Source organism: Sciurus vulgaris (assembly GCF_902686455.1).
Source record: "Sciurus vulgaris genome assembly, chromosome: 10".
NCBI classification, from domain to species: Eukaryota; Metazoa; Chordata; class Mammalia; order Rodentia; family Sciuridae; genus Sciurus; species Sciurus vulgaris.
Window position 1 is genome coordinate 4,060,708 of NC_136470.1, and position 12,825 is coordinate 4,073,532.

At 54.8% G+C, this 12,825-nt stretch overlaps 1 protein-coding gene and 1 long non-coding RNA gene across 2 annotated transcripts in view; one reads left to right on the forward strand and one right to left on the reverse strand.

The window, feature by feature from the left end:
• Positions 1 to 3,970: 3,970 nt before the first annotated feature.
• LOC306670348 lies at positions 3,971 to 5,116 on the forward strand. The gene is made up of 2 exons (XR_013766387.1): positions 3,971 to 4,610; positions 4,642 to 5,116. It is a non-coding gene; the product is annotated as an uncharacterized lncRNA (long non-coding RNA).
• Positions 5,117 to 6,094: 978 nt separating this feature from the next.
• The window catches only part of BACE2 (beta-secretase 2), an 83,895-nt gene continuing 77,164 nt past the window's right edge, over positions 6,095 to 12,825 (reverse strand). Inside the window, exon 9 of the mRNA XM_079155847.1 lies at positions 6,095 to 9,483. Coding sequence (XP_079011973.1) covers positions 9,230 to 9,483 — 254 coding nt within the window. The 3' untranslated portion in view covers positions 6,095 to 9,229. The remainder of the gene's footprint in view (positions 9,484 to 12,825) is intronic.

A 12,825-nucleotide genomic window follows, 5' to 3' on the forward strand; every position in this document is an offset into this window, starting at 1 on the left:
GTGTCCCCAGGCAGAGCGGTGGTGCTGAGAAGCTGTCATCCAGCACGGCCCGGGTGCCTTAGCTGACGCTCTGCTGCTGCTCTTTCCCATTGTGGTCAGGTTGGGGGAGGGCAGCCAGCCGTGGTCACTTCCTCCAACCCCCGTTTTGCACTGAGGATGCTCAGGGAACAGTGGCTTTCTGTCCGGGGCCGGGAGAGGCACCCAGTCTTTCTCCTGCCCGCGTCCCTGACTCCAGGGCCTCGGGTGGATCTGCTGGAGGAGGCAACAGGGGCTCCGGGAGGGAAGCTGTGGGCAGGAGTCGCTGGACTGGGTGGTCAGGGTCAGGGACCCTGGCACGGGGGTGGGCACCGGTGCTCGTGGATTCACAATAAGTTATCCCAAGGCCTGTCCCACAGTTCAGGCTTGGGACTGGAGGCGACAGCCAGGAACCTGCCCGCCCACCCCACCTTGGCCGTGCCATCTCTGTTCCCCTGCCCCATTTGCCCGTACCCGCCAGGCCTCCTGTCCAGACAGGGTGGACTCTCTGGGGTGGACACAAAAGAGCCAGTGCAGATGATGGTGGCATTGCTCTGCTGGGCTTTCTTCCCGGGGCTGTGAGGGGTCCTCTTGGGGGAGTGTGGATCAGTGACCTCTCAGCCGCTGGATGACCTGGAAATCACAGAGGCGGGCAGCGAGCTTGGTGACCAGGGAGCACCACCTGGGGGGCGGGCACGTGGGCGCCTTGCCGCCTGGCTCTCTAGGTGGCTGGTCGTATTGTAGTTCTTCTCAGCACCCAGGGTGGACGATGGCTGGAAACAAAGGGACCAGCCCTCCCCAGGGCGCAGTGACGCTGGCCACTGGTAAGGACAGCAGAAACCTTTTCCCTCTCGGAGGCTGAGTGTATAGGTGGAGCCCCAGAGCAGGGGCCAACAAACCCTCTGCTGACCACTGCAGCCTGGCCTGCCCTGGGTGGACTCATGTGGGGACACTCAGCCTGCTCTTGACCTCTCCCTGCCCTCCCTCCTTGGCAATGGGCTGAGCTGGCCACCTCAGGTACACTCTTCAGGTTATCTCATCCTGTGAATGCTGAGGTCTGCATGGCCCAGGTCTGCTTCTGGGCCCAGGTGTCACTGAGGGGACACAGGCTGGGCCTCCTGGGCACTGCCCTGGCCTGGCCCTCCTTCAGCACCTGGGGCCTTGGGGACGGAGAGGAGAGGAAGAACATGTTCTCACAGTGCCAGCTGGAAGGAGTCAGACCCTGACTCTTGGTGGCCTGCGGCTCCTGAGATGAAGAGACTCAGTTCCCACCCCGAGGCCAGGGCTCTGCCCGCAGAGGGCTCAGGACGCAGGGCAGGATTGCGGGGGCCTGGGATCACCCTCTCCTGCTCCTTCCACTGCGCCGGAGTCTGGGGACCCACGGCCCCAACACTCCTGCACCCCTTGAGCGTGGTGGCTGCGTGGGGGCTGCCGGGGCCCTGGGGAGGTCCCCGCGAGGGGGAGCCTCCTCCTACTCTTCCCTCTGCTTCCGGGCCCTCACCACAGGACACAGTTGACGGGGGCGGGTGACAGGCCAGCTGAGCCTGCTGCAGTGCCAAGAGCAGAGCCCAAGGAGGGTCCTGCAGGAGCCGGCTTCTGCCCAGCACCAGCGGGCACCAGGCAGGCCAGGTCAGCCGGGCGGGAAGGGGCTGTGGCCCTGGGAGGCAGGGTCGGCCTGGTGCCCTCGGTGGCCGGCCAGCTTCCTGCGGCAGAAGCTCACCTGGGGGCAACTGGCTTTGGCTCAGTGGGAAGAGGATTGACACCCTTGGGCTCTGGCCCTGTCCCCATCACCAACTTCAGGGACCAGAGCACAGGCAAGGGCTCATGCTGAGTGATCTTTTGGAGTCACAGAGCTTCCCCCTGGGTGCCAAGGGGCTTCAGAAATGGGTGGCCAGGAATGCCCTAGGGTGGGAGCAGACCCATAGGCCTGGATGGCTGAGGGGACATGGCACAACATGCCAGGGCACTCGGGGAACTAGCAGAGACGACCAAGAGGGAGGGAAAGAAGCAGGGCAAATGGACTGTGGTTTCCATGGTGGGAGACCAGAGGCGAGGCACCCTGGCTGAGGATGGGCTGGCCTGAGTATTCCCAGCAGGCTCTAGGGCAGGGGCTGTGCTCACTGTCTGGTGCCTGACCTGGGTGCCCAGGGCAGGGCTGGACCGTGGCCTGAGTGTGAGCCCACAGAGGCAGTGGCTGGGTGTGGCTCTGGGCAGGCTTGTATTTTAAAGGGAGACTCCGGAAGTAGCGACCCATTGCTAGGCATTAGCTGAACTCCAGCTCACCACAGCCCAGCCGTCAAAGCAAAATACTGAAAATAAGACGGGTTCATGCAACTTGCTTAGTGGACGAGGTGTGCGTGTACGAGGACAGGGCCTATTGCTTGGTGCCATGGTGTCATGCTCGGGCCTTGGCCTATGCAGGGTCGCCCTGCCAGTGGTCTTCCCCCTAATCCCTCTTGTTTACCCTGGTCTGTCCTCTCTGTGCCCCTGCCTTCTACCCTAGCTTTTCAAAAAACTACTTTTGGTAACAGTATGACTGATAGGGGTTGTTCTGAGGGTGAAATGTCACGATCCGGGGTCAGAATTTGCTGCTCTATAACTGTTTCTGTCCTTTCATTTGCTGCAAATGTTTCCCCCAACGTTTTGGCCTTGTAGCATTTGGTGTTTTCAAATTTTTGGTTTTTAAAAAGAATCTTCCTTTTGATGTCTCACTTGTAACCTTATAAAGACAGTGGTTGAGATCATGGGCCTGATAGTCAAACTGGCATTTTAAAGCCTGGGCCGTCCCCCTGACAGGGAGAGCCTGGAGACGTTCTGACATCTCTCTGAGCCTCAGTTTCCCTCCCAACGTGAGAGCCAAGCAGACATGTCCAGAGAGCTTTTGGAGAGCTTGGGCTAAACCTGGGGATCTGCGGAGGCTGGAGATGACTAATGGGGGTGTACCTTCAAGATTTACTACATAGCTGGCCAGCATACTCTCAGGATTCTGATAGCAAAGCTGAAAACCTGGCAACTGCAGGCCCTTTTGGAGACATAGCTTACACACACACTGGATAAAACCTGCCTGTGAAAGCTGCAGAACATGAACAAGTTTAGGAGCAGGAACCCTGGACCACAATGCTTCCCAACAGCGCCACCGGGTGGCACACGCTTGGAATCACGCCTGTGAGATCGACCACCCTTGAGCGTTGTCAAGAATTCCACACCAGAGAGGGCAGCTTAGAGATGAAAGGAAACCCAGCAATCCTCATGCTATGAGAAAGTACATGTCCTATTCAGTTTCTCCAGTAACTCTAGCTATGCCTTCCAATCAGGTCTGAAGGATTGGAAATTGCTTTGCCCTTGGGCATTAACAGGTGAGTATTTCCCTACTGTGAAGGGTGGGGTTGCAGCTGGGTCACGGCTCTGACATGAGGTGGCCTTGCCCACGGAGCATCCTGCTGCATTAGAGAGGTGCCCTCTCTAGGGACTAAGCGGAATCACTAAGTGGGATCATCACAGCACAAACGATGCCTCGGGTTCTGGGGGTGCAGTTCAGGAGGCAGGCAGCCGGAGAGTGTGGGGTGCAGAGAGGGGGACAGAGCGGGGTTCCACTCCGGGGGACACACTTTTCCAGCTGTTTTCCTGGACAGGTGCTTGAGGACTGGTTTCCCATTGGTGACTGGGAGAGTGCCACCTGCGGGCAGGGGATTGTGGGCATGAGGACTGCCCACACGCGCCCAGTCCCAACCTGCCCAATCCCCAAGACCAGCTAGCTGTGTGTTCTCCATTTCCTTTCTGCAGGGGCGTCCCCTCCACTCCCTCTGTGGCCTTCAGGGTCTAAAGTTCCTAATTCTTTCCCATTTGGGGCACGTTCTGCATCTTAGGCGTTGAGCGTGTGCCCTCCTCTCCACTCAGCTCTATCTCTGCTGCTTGGCAGAAGCCCAGGTGGGCACAGTGGCCATCACAGCCCTGACACACCACCTCAATGATCTCAGAAGTGTGTCCTGAGCAACACAAGTACATTAAAAACAAACAAACTCACACCCAACAAGTTAGAGTATTATTTATTCAAATAAACCAATATTCTCTGTTTCTTTCCAATGGTATATATCTTAAATCAGTACAACATGTAAGTATAAAAATAAGATCATTTTAGAAAACTCCATTTTTTTGCACAGTAATTGTTTTGACGTTTGTCCACGGCCACGGAGCCACTTCTAAGATGGAATGAACATCTTCTTGTTCAAATCACAACTATAATTGAAGTCAGTGTGCTGAAAATGGAGGAAAATTCCAAAAGGGAAATATAAAATAATTTTAAGCATTGCCAGAAATACAAGTTACATTTAAGAATCATGTGTTAAAGGATATAAATCTGAGATATGCACAAAATACATTTTGCAAGGTTCTACTTTTGGCATCTGTTTAGAATTCAGTACAGGCTGGAAGCTCTTCCACCAGAACCAAAACCTTGACTGCCCGTGTGGCAGGTGAGTCCGTCACCTTCAGGGGAGACGAATGGCCCCTTCCGAAGCCCGGACACAGGCATGCTAAACTTTAAGAACAGTCAACAGTAAAAATTAACAGAAATGGTAGGAAAGGCATCTTTTTGGGTCCCATGAATCTGTTATTAGCAGGTGACAGATCCCATTCATTCTCTGAGCACTGAGCAATCGCTACACCAGACAGGACTTCAGCCCTTGCTGATCAGAATGTGTGACACTGTATCCGCAGTTAGGAAAATGTGTGTGGGGAGAGAATCCCCGGTTCTATACCCTTAGCAGCAAAGAACAAAAATTGCATACAATTTGTTAATAAATTTTATTGTGATTTTTAATATTGATTAACAGACCCTTAATTAGCTCCCCCCTAATCTCAAAAGACGATAACCTCTGAATGCCCTCGGAACACTTCACTCTGGGATGCTCACCTCCGAAATGTGACTCTTGTGGAAATTCTCTTCAGGGGACATCCGTGCTGCAGCAAGCGGAAACCCACTCACCTCGGGAGACTGCCCGCGGAGTCCGCAGACGGCATTTACCCGGAAGAAAGAAGCCTGGCCCTTGGTTGACGCCGGGCTCCTCGCGGCATGCCCGTCTGTGAGTGTGCTGTGGATCGGGACTTGTCTCCCCGCCCGCTGAAGACCCCAGACAAACATCAGTGCCAAAGAGGGGCTGGTGGCAGGAGAGGCCCAGGTTGCTGGCCTCCATCCAGTGGCCCCACAGTAAACACAGCTGTGTCACCTTAAACCAGGTCTGCGTCCCACCCCAGCCCTTGGGAAGACACAGCAGTCACAAGTCCATACTGGCGACGCTCTGTGTGGCTGTGCTGTGCATCCTGTCGGTGACAGTCCCGCCCGCCCGGCTCATCCTGAACACTCCTCACCCGTGGGGAAGGGCCTGGCCCTTCTCTGTCTGCCCTGGCTTCCGGAGGCTGACCAACACGGACTGGGCGCTGGGATGCTGGGGCCAAGGCCACCCTGGGGGCAGGGCTTGGGCGCTGTGGTTCCCCTCAAGCTCTTCTTTCAGGAAAAGGAGTGTGGTCACTCCTGCTGGGCTGTCCAGTGGTTGGGCTGGCCTGAGTTACTCTGGCCTTAAAAAGAACATCTAGGCAGCGGCTGCTAGAACCCCTTCACATGAGCTCGGACCCCACAGGTCACCCGGCAAAGTCCCCCTGACCTCAGACTCTTGACCCTGCCTTCCCCACCTTCTCTTGGGCCGTTAATGCTGAGGTGGACACAAGGCTCCAGCTGCAGATTTCTTGAAATCTGGGGCCTGGGTCTGTAAAATAAATCACACCTCCACAGATCAGCAACTGTAAGAGTGAATTCTGAGGTGGCCTAGAATCAAAGCACGTTACCCCAAAGAATTAAACTGGCTTCCTTTGTCAGCAGCTTGAAATTGCATTACCCCCCTCCCCCACTCCCAGAAAGCATTTTTCCAGGTTACTTTTTAATTGATAAACAGCCATAAGTTCAAATCTAAAAAATTTTAAGCCCAATAGAGATGTATGGAGTTTTCTTGGCACTAAAAATGTAGTATCTCTCTTGGCAAACCCCACAACGCTACCTTTTATGGTGTTGGGCTGTTTTTCTCAAAAAAAAAAAAAAAAATTTAAATCTTAGGGCACGTTTTCCCCTGAATGGCTCCATAATCAACTCTAAATGGTCCGTGCGAGAGAAAACATACTGGGTTTCCACCCAATTATTTGGTTTCCACTAATAAGGATAAAGGCTGTGAAACTCAATTACTCCTGGTTATGAAACAGACAGTTTGGCAGTGACATTCCCAGGGACATGAAGCGGCAGGAAGCCAGAACTCAGGACGGGATCTCGTGAGGCACAGCCACCAAGTGGAATGTGGTGTGAAGAGTTTAACAGACCCCAATTTTTATCTAAATAATTAAATAATTCCTCTTCTTCCTCCTCTTAAAGGAGAGAGTGAATCCCCCAATCTCGGCCGCTTCTCCGAGCTCCAGCGAGCCCTTACCGCTGTCTTGCTGGGAATCACCTTCACAATTCTGATCACTACTGACCCCAAGACTGCCTGCAGCTGAAACCTCCGGGCTCCAGGATGAACCAGGAGGCGTCCTGCCGGGTGCTCAGAAGTGCAGTGTCCAGCTGGAGCAGCCGGGGGTCACACGGCAGGGCACGGCTTCTTCAGTGCCAGGCACTTGTTCTGGGTTCAGAAGAAAGGCAAGAGTGTGTGACGTGCAGGCAGATCTGGCGCCAGTGGTTCCTTTAAATTCCCGAGGGGGAAACAGAATCAACCCCCACCTGGTTTCTTGCTGTTTTTTATAAATAGTTCGTTACTGAAGGCAGGGCTTCATTTCAGACTTCTGAGTAAGTGATCAAGACGAGGAAGCAGCCCCCTGCTTAAAATAAGCTGGTTCGCAGAGAACCTGCTCCCCTTCAGAAGCTGGCGTGGTGTCTGGCAACACGCGAAGGCTGAGCTGCCCCTCGCAGGCCAGGGCTGTTTTCCAGAAATTTCCATGGTGTATTGGAAGGTGAAAATGACACCCTCAAAGGGCTGCAGCTTCCCTTCCTGTTCAAAGCGAACCTCTCTGCTGTGAGCCAGGCCGTCTCCATTTACATAATTCGAGGAGATGGGTGTCACTGTCCAGTTCAGACTCAAAGTCCAATTTTCAGCTGCCAGGCGTGCCAGGAAAATGTCCCAAATTCAATTGTCGGTTCCACTCTTGTTGCTAAATTATCCTTTGGTAATTTAAGCACTCCCATTAAAATGTCACATTCAATGGCATCCGAGACGCAAAGGTAGGGAAATGGATCCGCAGTAAAGAGCATTACGGCAAACTCCATCCAAGGCCCTCCTGGAAACCCGACCTGCTAGGCTCTGGTGTTCCGAGAGCGGGGCTTGCTGATCTGCCACAACAGAAACCGTCCCCACTCAGAAACCTGGGGAGCCAAGTGAATCAGGGGGCGCCCATCCCAGAACGGGCGGCCGAGCTTGCCGGCCACACCCTGTAACCCCTCTTGTTATTTCAGGGGTTCAGATTTTCATGGCAAAGGGGAGGTGCCGTCTGGGGTAACTGCTTCACTTGGACACAAAGGGGCCCACAAAACAGGAATCCACGGAGAAGTCAACGGGACAAGACGAGACACCCACTCCCAGAGATGTCTAGTGCTGCTGCAGTTTGCAATGATTGGCTCTCGGAGAGCAGAGGCCAGCGTGCCAGGGGCACGTGAGAACACTCCGCTCCCGTCTGTGTGCCCAGCTTCCGCCTAAGGGCTGGCTCAGCTCTTCCCTCACGAGAATCTCACAGATGGTTTTCTGGGCTCCCTGTGTCTTTGAGCTCACCATGACCTGCCTGGGTGGCCCCCACATCTCTTTGGCATGGTCATGTATTTCTCAGTGTGGAGGTGACTCAGGGACCTCATGAGCAGAGCAGGTGGCTTGAACATCCACACAAACAGCAAGGACATGCCTGCCCGAGGGCTGCTTAGCACTGCTGGTGGGAATTCTACAGTACCTCCAACCTGCCCCGAGGGCAGGGCACAGTGAGCTCTGGACTTGGCACACACAGAAGAGAGAAGGGAGACTGGCTCGGAGCTCCTGATCGCGTCTGGGCACGTAAGGCTGGCTGCAGAGAGTTAAAGGCTCCACTTCTCTATGGCAAAGGCCTCAAATGAGTGACAGCAAGTGGGCGTTGTCCCCCAAATAAGGACACCACTGAACACCTGTCACCAAAGCCTGAACGCACCCAAGGCCAGCAGCCAAACAGCTTTGTCTGAGCACACCCGGGCAGTCGGCCTGAGCCCCCGCGGTTCTGCAGGTGAAGCACGGGGTGCACACAGGGAGCGTCGGGCTGCTCCAGGCCCTCACCATCCTCCCTGCGGCAGTCAGAGTGTGGCCTCCAGCCATTGCTGTTTCCCAGGGGGGACTAACCAAGCCCCTTCCAGGGAAGACCTGGGAAAAGAAACAGCAGCCAGCAACACAACACGCGCTCCTCTCCTGAAGCCCCGTTCAATAACCTGTGCTGAGAGGGGGCGCATGGTCACGGCCAGGGGCAGCAGAGCCCACCTCAGCACCTGCCCCTCTCACCTGGCATCAGGCTGCCCCACCCACCCGGGCTCGGAACTCTGGGCACAGTCAAAAGAGGTAGTGCTTTAACTTTCCACTGACAGTACCACAGCCTCACTGGGCACAAAAGAGCAGGCCCCTTTCCCATCTGCCTCAGTGGGAAGGAGACCCCATTCGCAGGAGGGGCTGGCGAGGGCCGGGTGACGGCTTCTCCTGCATCAAGTTGCGAAGTCCTCCTGTACCACACAACCCCCTCCAAGGCCTGGCACAAAATACCCTTAAATACTATTAATACAAAAGCTCCCTGTAAGCTCTCGGGGGTTATGAACCATATGCACACACATATTTCAAGAGGTTAGAGAAAGAAGCTAACTAGTCATGGCTTGCTTTTCTTTCGATGGCACACCTAGACAGTTTGTAGTTCCATAAAGCCTGAAGCCTGATCCACTCCGTTTTGGTTTAGAACGAGGTGTTTTTTATTACCATTTTTTTTCTTGGAAGTAGGAAAGAAGAACCGGAAGCTTTAAGATCAAGAATAATCAAGGTACAGTGAATCTGGAAGGCGTGTGGGAGCAGGACCAAGATCCTGGCTAATGCACAGGGGAAGAAGCCTGGCCCAACCCACACTGCGCCCTGGATGTGGGGTCCTGGGGAGAGCCACGGTCAAGGTCACCAGAATCAGACGTGGTCCCTCATTTCCACCGATGCCTGACAAGAGAGGACTCATCGTTGACGACCTCAGGGTCTCGGGTCGCGTGCCGGCACTGGAGGGGGATCAGCAGCAGGAGGATCAGGATGAGGAGGATGAGTCCACACACGCTCATGAGGGCGTAGGAGACGATCCACAGGATGGGGTCGTTCAGAGCCTGGGTGGGGACACAGTTGCTGGCTATGTCGTCGGTGGAGAAGGGCCCCGAGATTTCAGACACTGGAGCGCCTGCCATCTCTGAGGAGACAGAAGGGAGAGATCCACAGCCATGAGCTCAGCGGGCCCCTCCCAGAAAGCACACAGAGCACCCCTGGTGACAGCTGAGGTCCCCAAGGCTGGCGTCCCAGTGCCCCAGGAGGGAGGCCTCCAGGCAGCGTGCCTTCAGGGCTCCAGCCACAGTAAGGGCAGCACGTTCCAAGGTCTGCAGAGGCCGGGGCTACACGATGCCAGGGACCCTGCAGAAGGGCACCCAGGGGCACCGCCTCCAGTGCCACACAGGAGACAACACCTGGGCCTGTGCCCGGTAGCGCAGCTAAGCCGGGTTGCTGTTCGTTCTCATGAGGAAGAGGAAGGGATTCTAGTGGAGTCCACCTGGAAAGCTGCCCCTGGAGTCAGCCTCCCTGCCGGACTCCTGTCCCACAGGTCAATCTTCAGCGTCTGGAGGACCCCGGCCCAAAGGATGCAGCAGCCAGTTCATGGCACAGTGGTGACAAGGAGAACCACGGTCAAGCACCTGCTGCCAAAGACCCTGGGTAGCTGGGGAGTGCGGGGCAGCGGGCCGGAGCATTGCGCATCCCTCTCCTGCACTCCGCTGCCTCCCCGGTGGCAGTGAGGGCTCCTGAGCGCCACTCGGAAATCGAGAGGGAAACAGGCCTGTTGTCCCCTCTCCTGTGCTGACTGCAGAGGCCTCAGAAATAACACTGCCAATGTTAATGTTAATGTTTCTGTGATTACAGTCCCAAGATCCTGGGGCCTGCTGAATATCATCCTTTCAATTGAGGACAGAACAAGTCAAAATAAAAATGGAACAATGGTCTGAAAGAGTGGTTTTAAAACGAGGGAGAGAGCCCTGGCTCTTTATCAAAGAAAATACGTTTTCTGGCTGGTGGGCCTTCTAAGTGTCCAGGCAGAGAAAGGCAATGAGCAAGGGCCTGCGCGGCGTAGCCCTCTGGCAACCCAAGTCCCAGGTGCCACAGCAGTGGCCAGGACAGCCTCAGGCCAGCCCCTGACACTTCCTTCTGGGCACTGAGCCTCACTGGAACATGGTCACATCTGCTCATTTCTGTGAGGTCCTTGGTCACTCTTGTGTTGTGGTGGCCGAGCGGCCGCACAGACCATGAGGTCTGCAACACCTCAGGAATTCAGCAGCCGGCCCCTCATGGAGGGGCCGCGGCCTGCAGCACAGTGAAAGTCAACAATTTACTAAATATTTTAAACAACTGAAAACAACTCTGCTCTTTACCATGAAGACAATATGTGTCTCTGACAGAAAAATCTGAAAACAGGGAAATAAAAGCGCACTTATAAATTCACCAGCTGGAAATAACTGACTGACACGGGAGAGCGCCATGTTTCCCGAGGCATTGATTTTTTTGAAAACAGGACGGGGCTGTGTGGTACCTGCTGTTTTGTAAACTGCATTTTCACTTTACATGTGTTAAAAATCCTAGCACTTACTTTTTCGCCAGGCTATTCTGCCGCCCCCCAACACACAAAGCCAAATGAAGGGTGTACCACTTTGGTTTCCCACTCTCCCTGCTGTGGCCTTGGCCATGGTTTTCAGCATTTGCACAGTACAGACACTGGAGCAAGAAAGTTGGTACCTGAGTCTGCTCAGACTCTCGACTTCTGCAAAACGCACACCTAGGGCAGCACTGGGGCTGGGCAAGTACTTGCAGGCCTCTCGACGGCTGGCAGAGCACCCACGGGAAGCCCAGCGGCACGAATGGCCACCCGCACGGTGTGGAGCGCCCACTCCCCTCCCCTGACAGCACTGGGAAACGAGCTCAATGGCTCCCCACCCAGCTTCCCGACCCTTCGACCCTCTGCTCGTGAGTGGGGTGCTGTCGATGAAACGTGGACCACTTACATTTTTATCATCACGAATTTATGGCGATTCTTCAGATGGTACACACCTTCTCCACTTGCACGTCTTCCTCAGTAGTCGTGTGTGTGTGTGTATGTGTGTGTGTGTGTGTGTGTTTATGAATGGAGAAGTTTAGCCAGTAAGACGGTGGAAGGAAACGGGGCCCAGGGCAAAGATGAGAGGTCTCTGAATCCAGGAACGCACAGGCAGAAGAAGGGCTCAGAGCCATCTGCCTCCCGAGGTGGAGGAAGCAGGCAGGCTGCTCCCCCACCTGAGACCACCAAAACAGTGGGCAAAATATATGCAGAGACGGGTAGCCAGAGCGCCCTGCGCCTGCACCGGCCACCTGGAAGCCTCGGGATGGGACGCAGGCAGAGGCCATTGTCTCTGAGGAAACCGGCAGAGGCCCAGGGAGCCCAGGGCAGTCACCTTGAGAGATGTCCTGTCTCCAGGGCCCCCCTTGGGCCTCTGCTGAGCAGAGATGCCCTTCATGCCTGTGGGTTCTGCGTCCACAGGTTCAGCCTGCTGCAGGCCACAAGTACTGGGGAAAAGCTTGCGTCTGTACTAAGCACATACGGGCTTTTTTCCTGTTGTTATTCCCCAACAATTCGGAATAACAACTATTCACGAAGCATTTACGCTGCAGCAGGTATTACAGGTCACCTGAGAAGATCTGTGCGGTTCCATGCAAATACACACGGGAGCGGAGCATCCTTGGAATCGGTACCCACGGGGTCCTAGACCAGACCCGCACACTGAGGGACCGTACAGGTCAGAGAATGACAAAGGCCAGTGTCCACTTGGGGCCAGTGTCCACTTGGGGTGACAGGGCTGAGAAGAGTGCTTCTTCACAGTTTTCTGCTTCCCGTTTTCCTGTTTGCTCCTCTCCCCTGAGTAAAGGAGAAAGCAGCAAATAGTTCAGAGGGTGTCTGCTGCAGCACGCAGAAGGGCAGCCCTCCACAGGAAGAAAGCTTCACCAAGACGAACAGCACTCTGCTCTCCCCGAGGAAATGAAGGAAGCAAGACAAGAAAGCACAGGTTGGGGAGTTTCAAGATGGTGGGACAGACGAGGTCGCTTCCCTGGCTGTTCCGTGGAGGGAAACCAGAAAAGCAGACAGCTTCTCCACCGGGTGGATGAACCACCAAAAAAAAAAGAAAAAAAAAAAAAAAAAAAGGTTTTGGGGAAGTTACTGGAATTTTAAACTGGACATTCAAAGTAGATCAGGGACTCAGCAGGCTGAATACAATAAACTCAGGAAGAAATCCCAGCAGCACAGCCACTGTGATCAGGCTAGAAGCTCCAGCCAGAGCCCCCAGCTTCCCCCGTGAGCATAGCTGTGGGATAAGGGAATTAAAGGACCAGCATTTTTAGGAGACCTAAGGCGGATCTGGGTACAGAGCATTTAGAGATCAAGGTCACTGTCCAACTAAACTGAAAGGCCCGCTACACAACATCCTTGTGTGGGATAGAAGCCACCTTCTCTCCAGGCAGC